The 26,021-nt window shown below is 40.2% G+C and overlaps 2 protein-coding genes across 4 annotated transcripts in view; one reads left to right on the top strand and one right to left on the bottom strand.

Annotated features, from left to right (window-relative positions):
- The window catches only part of LOC311584117 (uncharacterized protein), a 34,999-nt gene that overhangs the window by 4,070 nt on the left and 4,908 nt on the right, over positions 1-26,021 (top strand). The window contains exons 2-4 of one of the 3 annotated variants that reach the window (XR_014774785.1): positions 16,082-16,217; positions 17,052-17,174; positions 21,595-21,803. Coding sequence is in view for 1 of the 3 variants with exons in the window: in XM_084758207.1 (XP_084614333.1) it covers positions 16,082-16,217; positions 21,595-21,739 (281 nt within the window). In the remaining 2 variants the exon portion in view is untranslated. Of the gene's footprint in view, positions 1-16,081; positions 16,218-17,051; positions 17,175-21,594; positions 21,833-26,021 lie in introns of those variants that run through there. The other 2 variants (XM_084758207.1, XR_014774784.1) reach the window with 2 other exon arrangements.
- On the bottom strand, positions 583-18,335 carry ENAM (enamelin; the record flags this gene model as incomplete). The annotated part of the gene is made up of 8 exons (XM_084758168.1): positions 583-4,934; positions 8,007-8,057; positions 11,963-12,025; positions 13,785-14,057; positions 15,562-15,603; positions 17,099-17,149; positions 17,256-17,324; positions 18,282-18,335. The coding sequence occupies 8 exons, from the start codon at positions 18,333-18,335 to the stop codon at positions 1,572-1,574; spliced, it is 3,966 nt and encodes a 1,321-aa protein (XP_084614294.1). The 3' UTR covers positions 583-1,571.

The following is a 26,021-nucleotide window of genomic DNA, read 5'->3' as shown; positions in this document are numbered from 1 at the left end:
AGTGTGAGTGTGTGAAGGCATTTGGAAGCCAGCCAAGCAGTAGACATTTATTGGGAGTCTCCTATTGGTCAGACACTATACTAGATTCAAGGGCAAGGTTGATTTTCTCAGGACGGTTTCACCAAGTTTCTGAGGTCATATAAAGTCTCTCACAGGAAAATTTCTCTTAAACGTCTTAGGAATAGAAAGCAACTCTGTAGATAATTTAGAGAAATTTTATCCCCAGACTCAAAATAAGCAATATCAAGATAACAGGCCAAAATGCCTTTAATAACAGTAAAAATAATATCAATAAAACTCAAATATATTCTAAGCAAGACAATATAGAAACATCTACTTTACAAAATAATTTACACTATTTAATCATGATACCTGGAAGTTGTGTCTGCGGAAAATCTACAAGGACATGAAACACAAGCATGATAGTTGATAGTTATAATATATAGTGCTACAATAATTTATACTGAACTAGTAAAGAAAAATAAACATCAAGTGTTTTATCTGCATAAGGTAGTGTTTTTAGAAATGTCCTCTGCAGATCTTGTAGATTGTGAATTGGTGACAGGGTAGAGCAAGCTTTAATATTTTTTTTCTGGACACTCAGTCCCAGAGAGGCATTTTCTTCTCTTATTCATCCCCTGCTTTCCTAGGCCCTATGACCTGGTAACTAGCTTGCCTTCTGTGCTCCTAGAATGTGTTTCTTTACCCAGGCTGCCCATGTAGAGAGGTCATGAGAAAATTAGCAACAAAAGCGTGTATTTCAGATGTATTATTACAGTGATGGTTTGGCTGAGGAAAAAAATAGAGAATAGAATTTACAGAGTAGATTCAAAGAGAGTGAAGGTAATGTATTGTCTTAAGGCACAAAGTAGCATAGAGAGTAGGGGGCAGAGGAGAAACTTAAGGAGGAAAAAGAGTCAGAGAGGAAAGATTAATTTTGGTAAAAGATAAAAGTGGCACATGGGGAGACAGAACAGAAAACTGAAAGGAAAGGAAAACATAAATGAGGGATTTAACGTAAGGAACAGACAGTCAGTGGTGAGGAAGAGCTGCCTCAGAATGTGAGAAGTGATGGCCTGAGAACGCTGGAGAAGCATTGAAAGCTTAATAGAGAGAGAAGGAGGCAGTGGAGAAAAAATAGAACGGACAGAAACAACATAAAGGAAAAAGCTTATAGTGCACTGGACTATACTGATGGGTAGACCTCTATAGAAATGCAAAACCAGATGACACTGTAAGTAATTTGAGAGAAAAAGGACAAGCTAACAAGAAAGAGAGAGCTAACTCAGACGGTCAGACAAATAGCTTCCAAGTTTCAAGGCAGGAATGGTCATGGCCTTCATGCTTTTTCTGAATTGTGCACTAATTTGTCACAGTGCTGGATCCAGCCAGCCCCAGAGGCCCAATCTCCTGAACTCTACCTGGGCCGCTATTTCTACTGTTGGGAGGCTTAAAAGGCTTAGGGTCATTAAGAAGCTCAGACAATTATGTCTCAGGGAGCGAAGTTACAAAACCATTGACACAGGATTGCTAGTTTTTCATCCCCCAAGAATGCTCATCTGGAGTGATCCCTAAGCCCGGAGCAGTAAGCAGCCTTGCACTTGGTCCTGTGGACTGCCTTCTGGAAAAGATTCAAATGTAGCGTGTTCATCTGCATTAAGTTGGTCGACATCTATGCTTTTAAACTGTTCCCTAGTTGCTAACCCAACCAAAGTGTTAGGATTTTCAGTAGGTGTAGAGGGCATGCCATTATGTAGGCTTTGTCTTCCATTCTCAGTTGGAGGTCCAGTGCTAGAAGAGTGAAATTTTGCTATTTCAGACCCAAAGCACGGTAGCTTCAGGATGGTAGGTGGTCTTTGCTGCTGCATCTCACCCTCACTTCCTTGGACTTCACTTTGGATGCTGTCTGGGCCAGAGCCTTTATCAGGGATACCAATAACAAGCCTTTCAGGAGTCAGGTCAGCAGTTCTTTCGCTGAGCTTGCTGCCTTCAACAAATTGTTTCAGGATATCCCTCCGATCTCCTCCCAGGTCACTTTTAAGACAGGGTGCATTTTTTGGTGGGGAAGAGCTGGCTTCAGGAAAGGCCACACTTCCAGTCTCCAGTTGATTTTTTGTAGAATGCGGTGTGTTTCTCCTCAGAGTAGGCACAGCAGCTCCAAAAGGACTTGGGTCTGGGCTTTCTGCAGTTAGTTTGTTCTCTGAGATGTTTCTTTGACTAGGTAGGGCAATCGTTGGGGAGATGTTAGGTCTTGCATACCTGGTGTAGCTGCTGTCTGTATACACAGGACTGGGTCCTTGGTTCTTTGTTGGTGCGGGACCATAGGGTGAAGAGTACTCTTGGAGAGCCAGCACATTGTCTTTATGTCCTGTGGAGCCACCAATACAGCAGGAACCTCTCTGATTCTGGTGAAATAAGTGTGCTTCATTTTGGCCTGATGGGTAACTTTGAGGAATGAGGTCTGGGAAAGCCAACTGTTCTCTCTCTGGTGGACTTAAGCCAGTAATTTGCAAATCATAGTTCAAATTCTCACCTTCAAGCCATGTTGGATCTTTTGGAAACCCAGCAGGCGAGTTAGTGGAATAAGGATGGTTTGGTATACTAGATTTGTGTAAATTCATTGACTGATCCCAGACATTTCCGTTGAAATATGGGTCACTTTCTTTCTCTCTCTGTGCTTGACTCCTGTGGTCCCAGGAGGTCCATGAAGGAAACAGAGTGCTTTCTTCTTGTCCTATGGCATTACTAACATAGTAACTTCTGGGGTCCATAGGTGGTGCTATAGTAGGACCTGGATTATACACTGGAAAGGTTTCATGTGGGTTCCAGGGATAGAATTCACCGTACGGAAACTCTTCTTTGGGTTTTGGTGGGTTACTTAAGGAATAGGGAAGATACTCCTTCGGTAGAGTGGGGGCATATTGCTCACCCTCATACTGCCTAACTGTTGGGTTTCCTTTGAAATTCATCTCTTCATCACCCCATCTACTCTGTCCTGGAAAAGATTCATCTTCATTTGGGTCAATTGGGTCCTCTTCGTTGTACTGCTCCGTCTCCTTCTGGTCTAGAGAATTCATGGGGTACCGTGGATTTTCTGGTTGCCCCATAGGACTGGGAGAGACAACCCTCTTGTTCCATGCATTGCTTCTAATGTATGGTGCGTTTTCATTAGGGTAAGGATTGCTATAGTCGTGGTAATAAATGTTTCCTCTAGAGCCATAGGAAGGAGGAAGTAAATTTCCTTCCTGTCTCCCATGACCTTTCTTTGACGGTGGAGGGGTCACTCGCCGATTCCAGGTCTTTCTTTGAGCAGGGAAATGTTGTCTTGTAGGAGAAGGTGTTTTCTTAGGGTATCCAGGCTGGTGCGTGTTATGCTTTAATTCAGGTTTTTTAGTTTCTGATTCAAATTGGCTTCTTCTTGGCTCTAAAGCAATTCCTTTGGGCAAATTCTGGCTTTGAACTTGTATATTGGGACTTGGTGCTTTTCTGGAATCTCTTGGAAAGTAGGAGTTTTCTTGTTGTTCAAACAAATTAAAATTTGGGCCTCCCATGGTACCCTCAAGGCGAGGCAAATTATAGCTTGGTTTGTTCATTCCATATTGTTGAGAGCTTCTCCAGGGCCCGCCTGTGTCTTTTGTAGGGCTGACTGTTCTTTCTTTTTGACCTAGTGACTTTTCCTTTGGATTTTGGGTTTTCCCGTTGTGGCTAACAGTAACCTGTTTAGGACCCACTGATGCCACGTTGGTTCCCACAAATGGTTTATTTGAGCCTGCGTTATTTCTCATAAATGGTTTATTTGAGGCAGCATTGCCCCCCACAAATGGTTTATTTAAGACTGCATTGTTTCTCACAAATGGCTTATTTGCGGCTGGATTGGTTCCTGTAGATGGCTTATTTGCGGCCGGATTGGTTCCTATAGATGGTTTATTTGAGGCTGGCTTGGGTCCCGCAAAGGGTTTATTTGAGGCTGCATTGGGTCCTGCGAAGGGTTTGTTTGAGGCTGGATTGGGTCCCGCGAAGGGTTTGTTTGAGGCTGGATTGGGTCCCGCGAAGGGTTTGTTTGAGGCTGGATTGGGTCCCGCGAAGGGTTTGTTTGAGGCTGGATTGGGTCCCGCGAAGGGTTTGTTTGAGGCTGGATTGGGTCCCGCGAAGGGTTTGTTTGAGGCTGGATTGGGTCCCGCGAAGGGTTTGTTTGAGGCTGGGTTGGGTCCCGCAAAGGGTTTGTTTGAGGCTGGGTTGGGTCCCGCAAAGGGTTTATTTGAGGCTGCATTGGGTCCCACAAAGGGTTTATTTGGCCCTGGTAATTTTCTTCCAAAATTGACTGGATTTCCTGCATAATTGGGATAATTCACTTTTGGAGTAGGAGGGGGAGGTTTGCGATAAGTTGGATTTCCTGGATGAATAGCGTCTTTGCCTTCCCAAGGAAAGGAATTCCATTGAGGACCCCTTTGGATTTGTGGATTTCGCTGAACAGGTCCATTCTGTCTGGGCCCCTGGGTACCAGTGGTTTGCCATTGTCTTCCTGAAGGATAAGTTCGCATATTCGGATAAGGAAAATTCTCGTAAATATTTGGCTGACTTGGTCTCCACGGAATTTGGTTTCTCGTTACTCCCTGTCCTGAAACATTAACTTTGGGGAGAGGAAAGACACCAGTTTGAACTGTAGGGTTGTTCCCAGCATTTGGTCCAGGGCCCCTGTTTCCTACTGGGCTAGTGTCATTTCCACCTTGACTCCCTCCGGGAATTGATTGAGTGGCATTAGCCTCAGGCACTGTTGAGTTAGTGGAGGCCTCTGGGGGTGGATCATCTGGGGGTGGGTCCTCTGGTTTAGGAGGATCTTTTTCTTTGGGTTTTTCGTAATCTTCAAACATCTCTTCTGAATAATAAGGACGACCCCCAAAGCCGTGATATCCGAAATATGCATAGTAAGGATTCTGTAGGAAGGAAGACAGAAATGTAGACTTATTTTTTTGTTTACTGCCATGTTGCTTGGAGTCGCTTAGCGTACGAGGGAAAGCTCCTGCGCAGGAAAGCGTTCGTACGCATTCCTCCTAGTGGGCTGATGGCTCCGCTCTCCCACCTGGGTGCTGAGTGCTAGCCTTTAGGCCCAGATCCTGTACCATAAGGCTAAAACTCTTTTTCAACATCTAGGATTTCACAATTTTACTCTGTTGCTTAGGCTTTGAACTTGTGAGAACCCCCGTGCTCGAGACTCCTGAGTACTGAGCCACCATACCCAGTTTAACTTTTATAATTATTAAAATTGTAGCTAGCTATTTGTTTTTGAGACAGTTTGCCATAAAACCCTGGCTGGCCTGTAACTTGCTGGATAAATCAATCTAGCTCTAAACCAGCAACGACCTCCTGGCTTTGCCTCCAGCGTGCTGGGATTACCAGCAGGACAACATCTTGACTTTCAGTTTTTGCTTTTTGAGTCTATCCTTTTTTCACCCTCATTTCTGTGCTATCATTTTACACACCTATGCTGTTGAGAAATCAGTTACGTGCTTTGAAGAGGGATACATGCTTTTACCTCACAAAGGCAAAAGCCTGCCCCCGAGTCGGCAGAGCTTCAGATAATTCCAAGCGAATGCACCCACACCTGGCTTAGTCTCCCCACAATCCCCCAGTATCAACTACGGACCATTACTCCTCTCAAATCCAGGCCCCCCAGTTCCTGCTCTCTCTCTTCTTTCCCCAGACAATTAATTGCCAACTCTAATAACTACATCTAAACTTTCATCTTTGTCCTGTCTTCTGTGCTTGCTGCTACTGTATGTGTAATCTTACTCCCGCCTCCCCTGATTTCTCTTTGTTATTATCACAGCACAGAAAGCAGTATGTTTTTGTTTTTGTTTTTTTTTTAGAAAGCAGTATGTCTTGATGCCAGCTGTAGGTTGCAGTCCCTGTCTACCACTTTCAGTGCTTTGACTATTGACTGAGTCCACTTTGTTCACTTGTTATATGGAGACAACACAATAATAGAGTAGTATAAATTGCACAATCTGTCAAGAGAGTCAAATGAGAATTTATGCATCATATATATCTATATACTGAATAAATATGTATACATATATATTTATACATAGAACTTTGTTTCTAATAAATACTACATCTTATAATAAAAATGTTAAAATTTTGATAATATCTGAGCCACGGCCATGACATTTAACATTATTCCTCTTCTTCTTGTTTCTTCTTTTAAGTTTCCTCTTCTTTAAACTTGATGTGGTGGCAAATTACACTGACTGTTATTCTCTGAGTCTTGGCACATGACTTCCATCCTATCTAACCACTTCCCACCTACACGCTCACCCCTCCCAGCACACATGGCTTGAGTCAGCACTGTGCCTTGACTTCCCTTAGGAGAGCGGGGCTTAGGCTCTGCTCCTGGTGTCTGCTTCCCGTCTGCTGCCAGCATCACCACAGCAGATTTTAGTTGCTTATTTTTCTGGGTCCTCCCACTTGATTCCTTCATGTGAACTTTTTGATATTATAGTTTTCTAGAACAGTGGGGGAATGCTTAATAATTTTCAACTAAATTAATAGCCTATGTGATTTTTTAGACATTTGTGTATTATTACAGTTATTGAACCCTGCCCACTGTACTGGGGATTACATCTGTGGCCTTAGGCATGGTGGTTAGGTCTTCTACCACCCGCCCATTTCACACAGGGAATTGAACAGTACTCCCAAGTTGTAGAATACAGATTTAATGCCTATGTTAATGCCTGGGCTGTTCTATTTTACTTACTGGTGTTGTTTATGAAAATCTGAAGTTCTGGTTTCTAGGTGAAGTTGTTTACAATGATCTGAATCACTCTTAACTGGGTATCTTATAGTGATAAATATTTTAAAGCTCCTGTGCTATCACTGAAATAATAATTTTCACAGCATTACTTTAGCAACACCCGTTCATTCCTTTTCCAGCAAAAGTATTGATTTCTGCCTTCACTGAATACATATCACATATTTAGGGATTAGGAGTAAGCAAACTTACCAAAGGGGTGGACTCACAGCCACCAGACTAGTTTATTTGATGATATATTCTTACTGGACATGGTGGTGCATGACTTTAATCCCAGCATTCAGGAGGCAGAGGCAGACAGATCTCTGTGAGTTCGAGGCCAGCCTACTCTACAAAGTGAGTCCAGGACAGTCAAGGCTACATAGAGAAATGCTATGGTCTCAAAAAACCAACCCAACCCAACCAACCAACCAAACAGACATAGTCTTGATAACATACTGAGAACTGGTTGGGTATATTTGTCTACTTTCCTGAAGTATAGAAAAAACAGTATAGTATCATAAGACCTGGGTTTGGTACAGTATATCCTGTAGCCCAGGAGGAAATATTGAATAGCAACTTATCTTCTCTGGATTTCAGTATTTGTGCAATGGGCTATGGAAAGGACACTGTAATTTCCTGTAAAGGGAGTATTCGAAGATGATTTTAATTTCTTTTGGTATGTTTTACTGTCTAGAGTTCAACTTTCAACTTTGCAAAGAGCCTTATAGTTTTCACAGCAAACATGTGAGCAAATTTTCAGTACATGTAGAGAAAATTATCCACTATTTAAATGGTGCTGGGTTTAGAAACAAAGCTGTTCATCAATCTCCTGTGTTGAGACTCTAGTCATGCCCTGCTATACCCAACAGTGTGTCAGACTTATTTAGATTACTGACTTGCTTTTATTTCACTTTAAAATTTCTTAGGAACTCAACTTAAAGAAGGTTTTAGTGATGATTCTATTTTTATTTTTATTTTTATTTTTTGATTTTTCGAGACAGGGTTTCTCTGTGTAGCCTTAGCTGTCCTGGACTAGCTTTGTAGATCAGTCTGGCCTCAAACTCACAGTGATCCACCTGTCTCTGCCTCCTGAGTGCTGGGATTAAAGGCATGGACCACCTTAGTGATGATTTTAAGTTCCTGTGACATTGGGTTAAATGATAGCAGTGGATAGACTGTAAAGCCTAACTGGGGTGATAGAGTCACTCCTACTTACTCCTTCTTCATTGCTGAACTTTGGACGTCCAAATGCTGGTGGCGGTCCCCTCTGAAAGATGAAAACACAATGAACACAGGAGGAAATCACTTTCCATTCCTTATTGCTTTTGTTTTTAAGACAAGGTCTTGCCTTATATTAAGATCATTATGTAGCTGGGACAGGGGGTTGATGTTGGATATCTTCATCTTTCCTCTTTCCCTTTGTTTTTTGAGATAGGAGTTCTCATTGAACCTGAGCTCACTGGGTGGCTAGAGCAGCTGAGCACTGGGATTCTCCTGTCTTTATCTTTCCATCCCTGGGGTTAGGAGGTGTGCATACCACTTCTTACCTGAACTCAAGTCCTCATGCTTGTACAGTGAGCACTTTACCTATTGATCTCTCTCCTTAGCCCTGGCAAACACTTTCTATGATGCCATTTGTTCATAAGGATAGAGGTGTGTTAAATTGGTTCATTAGTAATGTTAGTTCTGTGAACTTTGTGCTTCTAGTCATTAGACTCACTACGTATTGATACTTATAATCCATTAGTGAACACTATTTATAAGGCCTCAAGAGGATTCTAGATTATCTTACTAAAAATACCCACATGCCTTAGCAATCACTTTACTCCACTATCTCTGGAGTGGGGAGGGGAGGAGAAGGAGAGAAAAAATTAATATCTGAATGATAGTGGGCTCCAACTATTTATATGCGAACACAACAATACAAGATTAAATAGTGATGTTATATTTAACACACTTTTGTATATTTCATGTTAGTTTTCCTAACAAAATTTGAAAGCCCACACAAGAAATGTAAAGACTTCTCATGTATGTGGATTTATCAAACTCAAGATTATAAAAATGATCATATTACTAAAAGTGATCTATATACTTAATTAAATCACCATTAAAAAGTCCATTTATAGCCTTTACAGAAATAGGAAAACATTCTAAAGTTTATGTAAAAACACAAAGGACTCAAAGAACTAGAAGAATTCTAAACAGAAAGAGTACCACACAGAGCTATAGTAACAAAGCTAGTATGACAGGTAGGCCAGTGGAACATAAAATCAAATCCAGAATGAAACCCATAGAGCTGCAAACACCTAATTTTCAACAAAGATGTAAAAAACATACATTGGGAAAAAAAAGGACAGCCTCTTTAATTTTGCTGGGGAACTGAGTATCCACCTATAAAGAAATTAAGCTAAATCCATTTTCGCACCTTATACCAAAACCAACTCAAATGGATCCAAAGCTTACATATAAGACCTAATGCATGACATTAAAGAGTTTTTGCATATCAAAGAATAAATCACTGAAGTAAAGAGGCAGTCTATAGAGTGGGAAGGAATCATTGCCAGCTCTACTTAAGAATATAGAAAGAACTGCAAAAATTGAACACTAAAAGCAATAGTAAAGGGTCTAATGAAGTGGAGAGACAGTTATTAAAAGAAAGAATGCAAATAGCCAATAAACAATTTATGAAAGTATTGAATGTTCTTAACTACCAGAGAATAACAAATTAAAATTAATTTAAGATTCTATCTCAACATAGTCAGAATGGTTATTATTTCAGCAAACAAATGTCAAGAAATGCTGTCCAGGATGTGGAAAAGAGGAATCTTAGGAAGTGCCGGTGATAACATACAGGCTTAGCCAGTATGGATGTTGGAATGGAAGTTACTCACAAAACTAAAAATACAACTATCTGTTTGACCCCCGTATACCATTTCTGGACTTTTGAGTCAATGTATCACAGAGATACTTGAACTTATTCACAATGACTAGCAAGTGCACTCTGCCTAAGTATCCATCATCAGATGAATGGGGAAAGAACATGGTCATGTACAAAACAAATTCTAATCAGCCATAAAGAAAAATGAGATAATGACATTCCTAGGAAAGTGGGTGTAACTGGAGATCATTGTGTTAAGCAAAATAAGTCAGACTTAAAAAGAAAAATGCCACATGTTCTCTTACTTGTGGATTCTAGAGTTTTTTCCCCGTGTGTGTGTGTGTGTGTGTGTGTGTGTGTGAGAGAGAGTGCATGTGTGTGCATGTGCATGTGTGTGTGTACTTCAGTGAAGAAGAAGAAGGACAATGAGAAGGGATGAAGAATTCTTAAAGGAAATGAGAGGGAGGGGAAAAACGAGTAATGAAACATAAGTGTCATGAAATCTAAAGTAGGAACTTTGGGAGCAGGGTAGGTGATCAGCGAGAGAGGAGCCAGGGAAGAAAGAAAGCAGTTGGTGAGGAGGATGAATAAGAAAAAGGGCATATATATGTGGAAGTGCTAGTATGAGTGGGCTGGAAAGATAGCTCAATTGGTAAAGTTCTTTCCACACAAACCTGAGGACCCGAGTTCAGATTCCCAGTACCCTCACAAACAAAAAAGTTGGGTGTGGTGGTGTCTGCGTGTAATTCTAGGCTTGGGGAGGCAGAGATGGGCAGATCCCTGGAGCTGGTTGCCAGCCAGCTGAGCCAAAGATGTGAAGTCCGGACCCAGTAAGAGACCCTGCCTCAAAAATAAGGAGGAGAGTGACCTAGGAAGACAAGGAACATCATCCTCTGGCCTCCACATACATCGTGGACATATGCATCCACATTCACATGTGCACACACCTCACCTGCACAAACGCAGATACACAATATGAGCACATAAGCACAGAAACGCTATCATGAAACCATTATTTTGTATACTAATGTCAAAAGTTAGAAAAAAATAAGAGTACATTCAAGTTAAAGAAGTGAAAGCTCAGGGATAGCTACCAAGGAGCAAGGCTTTGGAAAGCAGATTAATATAGATGAGATTAATAGTCATTTCAACATGAAAATCATGTTGCTTTTGAACTATTTACCCAGAACTATCTATGTTTCCTTACTTTAATGTGGCCAATACAAAAAGCCACCTTCTTAAGGAAAAAAATGAGTAAATTGTTCCTCATTTTAAACCCTCTAGGTCACAGAATCATAAACAGGAAAACCTGTTTCATAGACAAATGAGCAGCCATTGAATCCTTATTATGTGCAGCAGTTTTCAACAGTTTGCCTTTACTCAGTGGTTCTCAATCTGTGCTTCGTGACCCTGGGGGTGGGATTGAGTGGCTCCTTCATAGGGGTCAACTAAGACCACTGGAGAACACAGGTATCTCCATGATAGTTCGTAACAAGAGTAAAATTACAGTAGTGAAATAGCAATGAAATGAATTTTATGGTTGGGAATCACCACAAATGAGAAACTGTATTAAAGTAAAGTTCAAGTAAGTTAAATATATTTCATGTTATTAGTTTTAAACTTCAAGAACTCTTGGAGAATTCATGTATTATTTTGCAAAATTCCTTATAATGAAACATCTGTTTTAGGAAAAAGATATGATGGAGAGATTATAATGTAATCATGGCTTGCTGCTTAGTTTTAAACTCTATCTTATGTCACTTTCACTATTATATTAAATTATGATATTCATTGAAGATACTAATCCCTTATGTGAAGGCATTATAGCATAACTGCTTAAAATTAATTTGTTTGATAATGACAAGATATGATAGATACTGGTTTACATTCAGAATTTTAGATGCAACAAGATAGGAAAGATGTTTTCTTCAAGGTTGTCAAATACAAATAGCCAAAACACTAAGAATGTAACATTTATATAATTCCTGATTGTGTCATGGTACTTCTTGCTATAGGTATTTTATTGTATATATGTGTAATAATAGAAATGTATATGTAAAATATAAAAAATCAATAAAAATTAATTTGTTATGTTATTAGTTAGTGGTGATCTAGGCTCTGTTCATGTTGCCAACTGGGCTGAATAAAAATATACTTAATTTTTTAAAACAAAATTTTCTGGTAATTGGTAACTTGATTTTATTTCATACTTTCTACTGACTGTAAGTATATGAACTTGTATTAGTCTTAGATGATAATAGTATTTTTAGTTTATAGCTTATAGAAGTTCTTACCTGTGGAATTGGCCATGGTGGTTGTTGATAGGGGTAAAGTCCATTGCCAAATGGTGGGAATGGCTAGAAAGAAAGACAAGTCAAGTTATTTGGTAGTGAGATTGAAAATGAGAAAGGACAGAAATTGATAATAATTATTTGAAAACTGGAGACTGCTTATATTTTTGTTTGTATCAAACCTCTCTGGAACTCCATTAGACCTCAGACAACCATACCCTGTTAGTCCTACTCTGCTTGAGAAGCTGAGGTTCAAAGAAGTTAGTTGCCCCAGATGGCAGAGGAGTGATGGAAACCAAGTTTCAACCCCAGGGGTGTCCTTTTATTTACTTTTTGTATTTCCTACGTGTATAAATGTATATGATAACAAATAACCCAAAGCCACCATTACTGTTCTACACAGCAGGAGATCTTGAAAAACCATTTGTGCATCTTCTTGCCTTATGTTACGACTGCTTTTGAGTTATTTGGAAGTATTGAAAGTAGTGGAGGTTTCAGAAGAGTATTAATATCATCAATGTATAGGTCTGGAAATGACTTAGATGCTGGTGAATTTATTCATGGGGGAACAAGTCTAGAACACCGATGTGTCTTCCTCAACATGGTGTGGACAATGAAGGCTGGGTAAAGCTTGACCTTTCCCGACTCTTCTACTAGTACTTCCGAGATTCTGCATTACATTTGATTTGTTTTTTAAATTTTTATTAATTTATTCATATTACATCTCAATTGTTAGCCCATCCCTTGTAACCTCCCATTCCTCCCTCCCTCCCGCTTCCCCCCTACTCCCCTCCCCTATGACTGTGACTGAGGGGGACCTCCTCCCCCTGTATATGCTCATAGGGTATTGAGTCTCTCCTTGGTGACCTATAATCTTTCCTCTGAGTGCCACCAGGCCTCCCCATCCAAGGGACATGGTCCAATATGGGGCACCAGAGTTTGTGTGAAAGTCAGATCTCCTTCTCCACTTAATGGTGGAGAATGTCCTGTCCATCGGCTAGTCTTGGTAGGGGTTCGAGGTTTACTGCCTATATTTTCCTTGGCTGGTGCCATAGTTTGAGGAGGACCCCAGGGCCCTGACCCTCCTGTAGTTTTTCAGGACCCTCTGGATCCTTCTATTTCCTCATTCTCCCAGGCTTCTCACACCTAAAGTCTCAATAGGGTGTCCTCCCCTCTGACCCACTTTCCTGGTAGGTAAAGTTTTTCGTGGGGCCGTACCCCTTGGACTAATGTCTCGATATAAGTGAGTATATACCATTTAACTCTTTTTGCTTCTGAGTGAACTCACTCAACCATGTTTATAGCTGCCTTATTCATAATAGCCAGAACATGGAAACAGCCTACGTGTCCCTCAGTAGAAGAATGGATAAAGAAACTGTGGTACATTTACATTATGGAATACTACTCAGCTATTAAAAACAAGGACTTTCCGAAATCTGTGGACAAATGGATTGAACTAGAAATTAACATTTTATTTGTTTTTAAGGAGTATCTCACCACTTAGTTCTGGTGGCCTTCTACTCATGATCCCACCTCAGCCTGCCTATTGCTGGAATTATAGGGACATCCCACAACCCACAGCTTCATTCTGTGTCTTAAAAGGATCTTTAAGGCCACAGTATCTGTGCAATTTTGAACTAAATCAGGTTAGAACTGACCTGCCAGGCAACTTTTGATAAATGTCATAACTAAATATCATATCCTTACATAACAACACCTGTGCTGAATTTTGGAGCAAGTGTGTATGCTGGAAAAGTATGGACCTCTAAATCTCTTTTGAGGCATGCTACGCCTCTGACGTGGATGTCTCCTAGTCAAGCCTCACCTGAGGTGGCTGGCCTTCCTCTTTGGCCCGTGCTGCTTCATTGGGTGGCTCCTTGGAAGGCTGCTTTTGTGGTTGTGGCTCTTGTGGGTTGGTCTGGTTGGGTTTGGCAGTCTCCTGGGTTTGATCAGTCTTGCTCGGGAAGTTGGGCATTGGGGGTTGCTGCCATCCATTGGGTACTGGCTGCGGCCACATGGGCATCTGGTATGGAGGGTACGGTGGAGGCATTTGTGGAGGCATCTGCAAACCATTTCCATATGGGCCCATGTGCATCATCTGAAAGTGTAGCAAGAACAGTAACATCAAATAAGGGGTGAGATCTAGACTCTTCCCACCGTCTAAATGTAAGCTGCCAAAACCAAGTCAAGAAGCTTAAAAATCCAGTAAAATTTGATCCTAAGATCCTTAATGAAAACTTCATCACATTTCGTCTTACTGAATGCGACTTCAGTTTTCTAGAAAGCTTGTCAAACTAATCAAAGGCAGACTTCAATAATAAAAATTTAAGAACTTGATGGACTGGAGAATGGCTTAGTGGGAAAAGTGCTTGCCGCACAAATGTGAGACCCTGAGTTTGGATCACCAGAAGCTGCGTGTGTAAGTCGGGCACAATAGTGTGCTGACCCTAGTGCTCCTACGGTGAGAAGGGAGATAGAGACAGGAGAGCCCCCTGGAGGCTTATGTGCCTTTGCCTGCTATATTCAGTGCAAGCAACAAGAGAGACAGCTGTGTCAAGAAAGCTGGAAGGCAAGGAGTGATGCCCTAAATGGTTCTCCAAACACACACACACACACACACACACACACACACACACACACACACACACACACACACACACCAATCTTCCTGTCTCTGAAATCCTGAGTGTGGAGATTTTGGTGGTGTAGTACCACACCTAGCATAAGAATTTTATGTTTTTCTAAGTGTACAGATTTTTATGGAAAATTATGTTGAATTCAAAACCCATGTGACTTGCTAGATATAATAAGGCCAGGTAGAGAGAAAGGAGAACAAAACAACCAAAACCAAAATAACCTAAACTGAAATAACCTTCCAAAACCAATCACGCAACAAACAAATGAAACCCAGAAACTGATGCAGGATTTTGTGTTGGTGAAAATTTCAACTCATAGACAGACATTGAAACAGCAAGAAAAGTTGGACCAACGAGAAATTTAGAAGAACAGTGAAAATAATGACTAGGTAAAGACTTTAAGAGATGGTTACTGAATGGAAAGGATTAAGGCAAAAAGTAATGAAGTCTCTAATAATGCCTCTAAAGTAGTAAGTGATGTGTACTTTTGAGCTACCACAATTTTGTCAACTGACGTTCATGGTTTAGTTTGCTCAACGAGTTAGCATACAACCACAAGAATAACCCGTGTTCACTGCAGCAAACAACAACAACAACAAAAAAAAATCACAAATTTAGTGTTGTTTAAGATAACACAAAAAATCATATAATATTTACTATACTATTTTTGTTGTCATTACTTGTGGAAGTAGCTCCTATAAAATTGAGTCAAAACCAAGTTTTCTAAGACACAAAGAATATTTGCAATTTGTAGATGTGGTTCACTTGTAGAAAAAAAAACCAATAGAAATCAATAAGGAGAATGTGTATCACTAGGGACAAGTGAGATGATTTTTCCTCCTTGAAACTATTGTCATGGTTATCTTGTAACTAAGACAAGGTGGTGATTAACATTTCTGTCAGCTAGGACAAATATAACTTCTGGATATAAATAAGAAAGTTTCAGAGGTAGTATAATGAACTTACGGGTGGGGCATTCATAAAGTTGAATTGATTGTATCGCATCATCTGAAATGAAAGAAACCCATTAGTGTGGCATAAGATGAAAAGCTTTTATTCAAGTAACTCACAAAGCATAAGAAATGAGTTTAGCATCTAAAAGCACAATAGTCACAATTTGCTAATTACATAGGAGTGTAAAATTTGTATTCATTAAAAAATTCTAGAGTATATAAGTTTTTGTATATGTATAGTTTTTGAAACATTGTAAACATTTATTTAATGTGTGTGGGTGTTTGCCTGCATGTATGTCTGAACATCATCACAGTGTGTGTCTGGTGCACACAGAGGTCAGGAGAGGATGTCAGACTTCCTGGCACTGGGGTTCATACAATTAATGTGGATGCTGCGGATCAAATCTCTATTTTTTGGAAGAACATCCAGTGCCCTTAACCACTGAGCCATCTCTTCAGCCTCACATGCACAGCTTTGTGTATGCGTTTGTCTGTGTGCATATGGAAGCCAACATCTTCATGTTGTTCCTTAGGAGGATCTGCCTTCTGTTTGGAGACTGAGTTTCATTGGTATCTGAGGCTACCTGATTTTGGGGTTTCTTTCCTCACTGGCTGGTCAGAGAGCTCCATGAATCCTCCTGTCTCCACTCCCCAGTGCTGGGATTGCAAGTGAGTGTCACCAAATTTGGGGGTTCTGCAGATCAGACTCTGGCGTACAGCAAGTTATTTACCAACTGAGCCAACAATCCAGCACCCGAGTTTCTGAATTTGAAGTCAGACTTCATATTGAATCAATATAGAATAAGAGAAAATAATCACAATTTACTTGGAGACTTTGAGTGTTCTTTTTATTTAGAATTCAGGATTTGAGACCCAGATAATTCCATGGTAAAAAGATACCTGTTTCAGTGGCACATTTCTAATCCCAGCACTTTCTGAGGCAGGTGGATCTACGTGAATTCAAGGCCAGCTTGGTCTACATTACTTTACAGTTAGTTAGGTACTAGCTTCCTTAGTTTTCTGGCAGGCAAGGTTCAGAAATATAAAGGTATTGTACTGGGATTTTATGCTAACTAGCAGACATTAACTACCAAAACCAGACTAAGAAAGAAAGATGAGAGTGGCAGGACAACCAGGACTATATAATAGAGGGACCCTGTCTCAGAAACAAAATGCCCAAACAAGCAAACATACAAAGATTACTATTTCTAATGTACATGGAATTTGACTAATGATAACTACTTTGGATTATGTTAAAGATATACCCAAGTCTCTACTTGCTAACACTCCCAGGTAGAAGTAAATGGCTCTTTACTAGTGAACAAAACTGGCCCCTAAATGTTAACCTAAGTCAACACTGAAGCACATAAGTAGGCTCCTGGGGGAGAAAAATTTTGCCTTGCTTTGAATGCAAGATTTTCAACTTTACCTCTATTTGTCTATTCATGAGAAATTTTATTTTCTAAAAAAAGTACCAATAGTTTCCTTTTCCTGTCTTCCTAGGTAGGAGCCTGGCACATGTCTCCTCCAGCACAGAGCACAGTACATACCTCTTCACTTTTACTGCTAAATCCAGGCATTCGGGGCATTGGCATCTGGAACTGAGGGAGAGATGCAGAGCCTCAGGTGAAATAATCTGTCAGCTGTCCCCGAGTCACGCAACAACAGAATACAGAGGCAGGGGCCAACATAAAGGTCAGGACTCACTGGCATGGCGGCGGAGCTCCCAAGCAGACCCAGAAACACAAGGAGAAGCTCCATTTTTACATTTGGTACCTAGAACAAAAAAACTGAATATTATCTTGGGACAGCAAAATGATTATGCTTTGGGTACTCTACAGTTAGTTAGGTACTAGCTTCTTTACTTTTCTACCAGGTAGTGTTCAGAAATAAAAAGGGATGCTACCTACTGTGGTTCTGTGTTAGGTAGCAGACTTTAATGACCAAAGTCAGACTAAGAAGGAAAGATGGGTGGCAGGAGTGAGGGGAGATAGTTTATAACTTGAAAAACCTTAGTATTTATCATTCGGAGTGTTTCCCTGCCAAGTTGGTTTAGAAAGGCATAGGAAGGCCCACCGCATCCATTGTACATATTTTCAGCTTCAATGAATGTACACTTCAAAAATCAGGCCTTAAAAATTTACTAAGATTCTGTATTCAACCTTACATTATATAGCGATTAGTTGACATTCTAGCTAAACAAATTGTAGAATTTCACAGTGTTATTTTCCCTCTTTTCCTCTATTTGTTTTTCCATTGTTGTTATGACTTGACCTGTAAAAATGCACTTTTTCTCAAGGGCTTGTTAGGGAAAATTAAGAATGAAGAAACAGAAATGTAAGCGTTGTCTGTCCCTTGGAAAAGTAACTGCTGAAGCCAGCGTGTTCAGTGTAGGTTACAAAGCCACCAAGAGGTGAAAAGCAAGTGAGGGTGGAGGCTTTGCCTTCTGAATGCCTCTTAGGTTGTGGATCACGGTTTGGGGGAAGCTCAGGCTGTTGATCTCATTCAGTTACCCGTTTCATCTTTATAGTAGAGTCACAGTGATTCTAGATTTTGCATTCTCACGAAAGGAGACACCCCATTTTCTTTTGTGTGTATATAATGCCTTCCTTTTTTTGGCTAAACTATCAAATCATGTTTGGTGACGTTTTGATGTCCTTCTTACCTCAACTGCGCGTAATGAACTTCATAGTTTGAAAGAGCAAACACCAGAACAACAAACTGTATACTCACCAGGTCACATGGCTTCGGAGGGGAGGCTGTATTTCTGCACCGAAGCAGCAACATGTTTTCAGTGAAACTTTCATAAGCCTTTTGGGAAAAAGAAGGATTTTTGCATAAGAAGAAACTCAAATTCGGAAAGAGAGCAAATAAATGAGACGAATAGCAAAGCGTTGCCTCTAAAGGCAGCCGTGCTGTGCTAACCGTTTTATCCAGCCATACCCTTATGAGAGGGTCCTCAACATGGAGCTTAGTCTTCGGTGCCTTAAGATTAGGATGAGAGCTAAATCAGAGAGAAAATGAGATAGGCATCGTATTTTTGAAATACTTCTAGTACATTGTTGACAAAACTTCTTTATGGGAAAATGTGCAAAGTACAGTGTTAAAAAAGGTCAGAGTAGTTTGGAAGAAGACCTATAAGAGAAACAAACACCAAATAAACTAAGGAGTTGAAACTTTTATCCAAAGATTAGTCTACAAAAGTGATTTAGAAACATGGAATATGACAGGAAAGTTAACAAACATCTATAAACAAGGTCATTATTTGGCTCCACAATATATGTTGATAATCTCTGATACTCACCCAACGCCACTTAGATGCTGCACTATATAGAAAGTAAACTTGAACCTTGTTAACCTATCTTTGAAATATGTTCTTAATAGTCTTATGGTATAAATGACTACAAACTGCTGAAGCCAGAGAGAGCCAAGGAGCAAGACACATTTATTTCTTAATAATAAAACAAAAACTCTTCAAGAAGGTGTCATGTTCGGTACCCAAAAGACTTAACATAAAAAGATCCCTCCTTGTCAGGAGGCTTCATAGCAGGATCACATTTAAGCACTGTTGTAGACATGCACAACCAATCAGCTTTGAGGAAAATCGTTTTGCCATCACAAGAGTTTAAAAAAAAATCCAGTGCAAAATTTACAATGTGTTATTATAGAAGCCGTGGAATGAAGTCTCTTATTATCTATAATAACAGCTCAGAAAAACAAGCTTACAGCAGTAAGATTTAGAAGGTGCTTTCCTTGTGAATTTGGGCTTTGAAGTATAGAAACTTCATTTATACAAATATATTTTGGAAACAAAAGTGACTATTAGCCATATGCTCCTGACATAAATCCCTGGCCATCATCAAAAGGTTGGGGAATAATATAGATCCAGTTGATATATGGTTAATATGTAATTAAACTGGCACGCTATATCTATAACAAACTCAGTTATTTGATGTGTAGTATACAAAAGCCTAGGGTATAGTTCTTGTGTTAAAATGAGATGTAGCTTCATCGTTGGGGATTTAGAATTTTAGAGGAGCTGGCCAGAATGGCAAGTAACTCTCCTAGGCTTATGACGATTCAACTTTGAAAAAAACTGTAGTAGAGAAATTCACTGGGAGTTTTGATTATTATTTTTTCTGCACCCTGCCTTTTCATAATAAAGACTTCACCTGTATAAAAACTAATTTTAGTTTTTACTGACAAGAGCAAGCTTTGCATTCTAGGTTGACCAGGTCATTTTATGTCTTCCTGATAGAACATGTTTGTCATGGTGTACTTGCTTAGTTTAATGCTGGCATTGAAATACTGAGGACTGAGTTTGCTGCTAAAAGCTGTCTCCTACTTTATGTCTGTGTCCACTCAGTGGTTGCACATGTGCTGTTCTTCCAAGACATGGAAAGCTAAATGTCTCATCTCAGGCCACACAACAATGCAGTTTTCAGGGACCCTATTTCCAAAATTTAGTGCTACAAAAAATAAGACAGTGTTAGAATAATAGTCTTTAAGTAAATTTGAAATATTTTCAATTTGTATGTATGAGAGATTTGTAAAGGTGTATCTTATAGAGGCAGCCAGCAAAGTATCAGGCTGTCTTTGTCTGATTCTATAGCAACATATTACCAATGTTAACACTGTTTAAAGTGACATGAATTTGCAAGAAGTAGGTCACTTGGGGCAGTGGGGATGAGTGTGGCCCTTGGTATTGACAGCCCTGAGCTATGCATGTACTTCCCACAGAATCTGGACGCTTTAGTTGGGCATTAACAGAGAGGCTAATGGGAGTTGCAACCGAACTCCACTCTTGTTTCTGTTTCCCCTACTTCCTCCAGCTATGGAGATGTGTTCTATTTCAGGAGGGGGAAAGCCTATGTACACATAAATGCATGGATTCTGAACCCAGGGTGAGAAGTCTTGCTTTTTATAAGTGCTTTGGTTATTGGGTGTTGCCACTAAATTATCACTGTTTGTTTTGCTTATATTAGTTCTCTGTGCTACAATGTTTGGTGCTAATCACGAAAATCCATACTTCTATTGGGTGAATGAGCCCTTAGTAGACTTGGACTCGATTATGAAAAAAATAAATGAACTCCTTTTTCCTTCAAATCAACACTCCTCCCACCAAGAAACGTAAAGCCGTGCTTAACGGTCTTTGGAACCAGGCTGAGGCTTTTCTTCATTCACTCCACTCATTACTTGTTATTTCATAATTCTGTTTCTCTACAAACAATTACAACTGTCTGTGAACATGTTTTATAATGTGGCTTAAATTTTTTTTATGTATATCTGTTTCTTCATTTTGTTATTCAGGATTCTCTTCTCATTCAAAAACAAGGCTTCTCAGTCTGGGATTAGAATGTGTGCCTTTGTGTTTAAATGTGCCCCCCCCAAAAAAAACCAGATAGTTATCTCTCTGCCCCTCTTGTTCAGATCCTCTAGGTTGGTTGCTTTGTCTGAGACAGGGTCTCACTATGTATGGCTAGCTGTCCTGGAACTCAATATGTAGAACAAGCTGGCCTCAAACTCACCAAGTTCTGCTTGTCTCTACCTTCCATGTGCTGGCATTAAAGTTGTGTGTCACCAAGACACACTGATCTAGGTTTTAAGTTACTGGGAACACAAGTCTTTCAGTTTCTTACTCTTAGATATGGTGAAAAACACTAGGTATTGAGTTATTATACTGAAGTTTAAATTTATTATCAGAGGTTAGTATGTTTGCTTTTCTGTTGAGTAGAATGAGGGTAATATTAAATGCCTCCTAATAAAATGAAGTAATATTCATTGCAAGTAGTCATCAGTGACAGACTTGTCATTACATCAAGGCACTTTTGTGGATGTATGTTAAGTTTTAATGACTTACTAATGACTTAAGAGTAATAAAGTTAGAGTTTTTATGTAGACTCTTCCCATAGTACAGCTTTCAAGCTGAGCCTCTGTGGCTTGTTTGAAAAGGTAGAGGGTGTAGGATCACTAAATGAAGCACTTGGCATTCCACTATGGTGTCAAGTAATATCTAAGTATCCACTATGTTGGTTTCTCTCCAAAGCTACCCACATTTCCCTACCTGTGAAATACCCTTGTATAAGAAGAAGAATAAAGAGGAGGAGGAGGGAAGGAGAAAGGAGGAAGAGGAGGAGGAGGAGGAAGCAAGAAGTAGAAGAAGGAAGATGAAGAAAGAGGAGGAGGAATAAGAAAGAAAGAAAGGAAGAAGAAGAAGAAGAAGAAGAAGAAGAAGAGGAAGAAGAAGAAGAAGAAGAAGAAAGGAGAAGAAAGAATTAGAGATGGTAGGTAGTTCTTCCTAGATCTCAAGATCAAGTGGTGGGTAGTGCTCTGTGTTACAAGCCATTCTGAAGATCTTCATGCAAAGCCCTGGCTTAGGTGCCTGTCATATTCAGAGTGTCTTAGGATGGGAAATTTACTTGGTATTAGGTTCAAATTCTAGCTTCTATAATTTTCATGTTTTAAAGTCTTGGTCAAGTTATTTAATCTTTTTAAGCCTCAGTTTCTTCATTCGTAAAATGAGGGACAGTAAATTTCTAATAGTTTTCCTGAGAGTTTGAGATAAAATTTAATACCCAATTAAAATAAACATTATATGTAAATAAATGTTACATCATCATCATCATTATCATCTTATATGTTTCTCAAGAGTTGCTTTATTACTAACCACTGATACGTTTCTTAAAATTCCTTAGTAATATATTACCTTACTGTGGTTACTTTTTTTTTTCTGTAATTTTTTTTTACTTTATTAATTTATTCTTGTTACATCTCAATGGTTATCCCATCCCTTGTATCCTCCCATTCTTCCCTCCCTCCCATTTTCCCCTTATTCCCCTCCCCTATGACTGTTCCTGAGGGGGATTACCTCCCCCTGTATATGTTCATAGGGTATCAAGTCTCTTCTTGGTAACCTGCTGTCCTTCCTCTGAGTGCCACCAGGTCTCCCCCTCCAGGGGACATGGTCAAAGGTGAGGCACCAGAGTATGTGAGAAAGTCATATCCCACTCTCCACTCTACTGTGGAGAGTATTCTGTCCATTGTCTAGATCTGGGTAGGGGTTTAAGATTTACCGCCTGTATTGTCCTTGGCTGGTGCCTTAGTTTGAGCGGAACCCCTGGGCCCAAATCTGCCTATCATAATGTTCTACTTGTAGACTTCTAGGACCCTCTGGATCCTTCTACTTTGCCATTCTCCCATGATTCTCTCATCTAGAGTCCCACTAGAATGTCCTCCCCTCTGTCTCGGTTTCCTGGTAAGTGAAGGCCCCTTGGGCTAATATGCAGATATAAGTGAGTATATACCATTTGAGTTTTTCTGCTTCTGGGTTAACTCACTCATTATGATCTATCAAAACAAAAATAACATCTGGACATGACAGTGCATGTTTGTTATGTCAGCATGATTTGGCTAGACAGTGAAATTCTATCTTAGCAAACACACACACACACACACACACACACACACACACATACACACACACACACAGACACACACACAGACACACACACACACACACACACACACACACACAGAGAGAGAGAGAGAGAGAGAGAGAGAGAGAGAGAGAGAGAGAGAGAGAGAATAAACCACCACTGTCACTATCACAAAGAGAAACCACTAAAAGAACAGCCAAGTATCTGTACAGCATTTCAGATTTTGTCCTATTTAAATCTAGCATTTGGTTCACAAGGAGGAATGGCCCAGGGCAGCCTGTGCTGGAGGGTAGTCATTTATCTGGACCGCCCTCAAAGGTAGTAGTTACTTTGTGCAGCTCTGAGCACTCAACACTTTTATGTATATATACTCATGATCAGCTTTAAGAGACCAGTGTGTTTGCCATATTCTCTCTCTAGCGTCAGGAGACAATGTAACCCAGTGACTAAGGTTCCAGGACATGGGATGGGATGTACTGAGTTCCAATAGCAGCACTTGACTCAGTCAGTGTCCCACATGGACTGAGTACTTCTTTACTTTTACAGATTATATGAGTGGTTATGACTCCCTCTCACTATGGAAATAATATACTTGGTCACTTTTCCATACCTTTGATTTAATTTATTTACTCACTGGGTTTAATGTCTGCGCCACTGTGTGTTCGCGTCTCATTCACCTCTGTCGTTAGGAAACTAGAGCTGTACTTCCTTGTTGGATAGTTAGGGCATGTGGGTATAGGGCGTGTGGGCTCTAAACCAGTGAAACTTAAAGGCATCTCTTTAAGAAAAAGAACAGAAAGCAAGAGACTAAACACATATTTTTAGTAATATATTTTATTTTGAATATATGTTTTGATAAGAAAAATGTAGCAAAATTTAAAGCAATAGCAAGTGGTACAAATACCATAACATGCAGAAGAACACTTTTTCTGATGTCTGTAATGGCATGGACACTTGCAGCCTCATTTTTCTCTTTACTTCTCATTTCGAGTGTCAGCTCAGTGCACCTGTGGGTCACATGCCAAGTGACTAGGCATTGGGAGCCGCGCAGAAGGAGCACCCCTGGAAGCCTTTACTGCATGACGGTGGCCAGCAGTGTTTGAACTGTGTACGGAGGGTGGCTAAGAGATCACAAAAGCATTTGACTAAACCCGAACTACATACCCTGCAGCTCAGCTTCCTGAAAATGCCCATGGCCATTGCAGCATCATTTGACTCTAGAAGAATCATGAGGGAACATGGAAGTAAAAACAAACAAACAAACAAACCTGTTTTTAGCAATTGTGGGAGAATTTGATGAGAGTCTTATGGCTGCCATCTATTTCTATTAGTCTCATTTCCATTGCTAACTCTGAGCTGTCTGGTAAACTGTTTCGAGAGTAGAAATATAAAACTTTTCATTGAAAACAGAAAGCAGTGACACTAAGTGTCCCTAGGCTCTCTCCCCTCACAGTGTAAGCAGCCTGGGATGTATAAGACTGCTGCCATTTTGTACTGTGTGTTAGGCATGCTGAGTGCCATATACAACCTATTTAGTATTCATAAAACACTGCCAGATATGCACTGTGATCCTCCACCAACATGTTAATATTGAGAAAAAATGCAATCTTAGTGAGGTTAACAGCTTGCCCAAGGCTAAGTACTGGAATAGGGACTTGGACCAGGTCTGCTTTACCTTAACCATTTCAGTGTGTGTGTGTGTGTGTGTGTGTGTGTGTGTGTGTGTGTGTGTGTGTGTGTGTTCTCTGTGTATATGCATGTATATGTCAAATACACACAGTGCACATGTTTTTATGAGTGGAATCAGGATACGAGCTGCAGTGTTGTGTAAAGATTTTCTAGATAAAACTGAAGTGGGCTGTGAACTTACATGAAATGGGTTTGTACAATCTCAGTTCCAAATGCTGACACGAATTGAGACTGTTTAAAAACCCAATGGCAAATGAAAAAGTGAAAAGCTTTGCTTTTCTCGACGACAGAAGACTACACTGTCAGTACTGGGGGCATGTTGTGTGCCAGGCAAGGCGAATCAACTTCTAAATGAACAGTTAGAGCAGACTAGATGATTGAGTAGGCCAGAGCTCATTTAGTCTTTGACGTCATCTCTTCCCAGACGACACCTAATCACTTTTTCCAGAAATGTTAGTATTTCACAGACTGTCTACATTCAAGGGACATACACATTCCGAGCTTCCTTCCGTATACAGGGGCCATTTACTTACAAATCTGTTTGTGGATTTTGTACTGTACTAGTGTTCACCAGAATTCATCCATCCATTCGCAGAGAATGACTATCATAAACCTACCCTCACTAAGTATGCTTGACTCCAAGATGTTATAGACCAGACATATGGTACCTTCCTCACAGGTGAGCAGTAAGCAGAAGCTGGAGTCCTGTATGTTGCAGATACACAGAGGCCAGGACTGTCAGGGAATGGGTTTGCTCTAAGCAGTGTTAGCCTCTATTTCTTTCTTGCTCTGAAACCTTCATCTCAGGCGTATTCAAACACAGACACAAGGAACAGCACTAGAATTAGGAGTTTCAAGTGTCGCCTGCAAGGGGTTTCCATTTCTGGTATGTCTTAGTTCCTCCTTCTTCTGATGACAAGATTGTTCTGAAGTTCAGAACTGCACCAGCAATTCACCATCTGCCCATATACAAGATGCATAGGGATGCAATACAGTCACAAGATCAAAGGATAAGTAACTGGAAAAAGCAAGACTTTTAAAAAGTGAGCATTTTTCTTTGGGTGTGCTTTATTTCATGTATGTGTGTGTGTGTGTGTGTGTGTGTATAAGTGTATGACACATGTGTATGTGGGTCCTGGAGAAATCCAGAAGATGTGGGCTCTGTGGCACTGGAGTGAGTGCTGGAGCCAAACTGGGGTAGTCTGAAAGGTGCTTCCTCAGCTGCATCTTTCAGTAGGATTTTTAAAATTAATTAATTTATTCAGATTACATCTCAATTGTTATCTCCTCACTTGTATCCTCCCATTCCTCCCTCCCTCCCTCTTTCACCCTATTCCCTTCCCCTGAG

This window comes from Acomys minous, assembly GCF_964271855.1.
Source record: "Acomys minous genome assembly, chromosome: 15".
Lineage (NCBI taxonomy): Eukaryota > Metazoa > Chordata > Mammalia > Rodentia > Muridae > Acomys > Acomys minous.
Note: the sequence above shows the minus strand (reverse complement) of the source record. Positions and strands in the feature narration are given on the sequence as shown.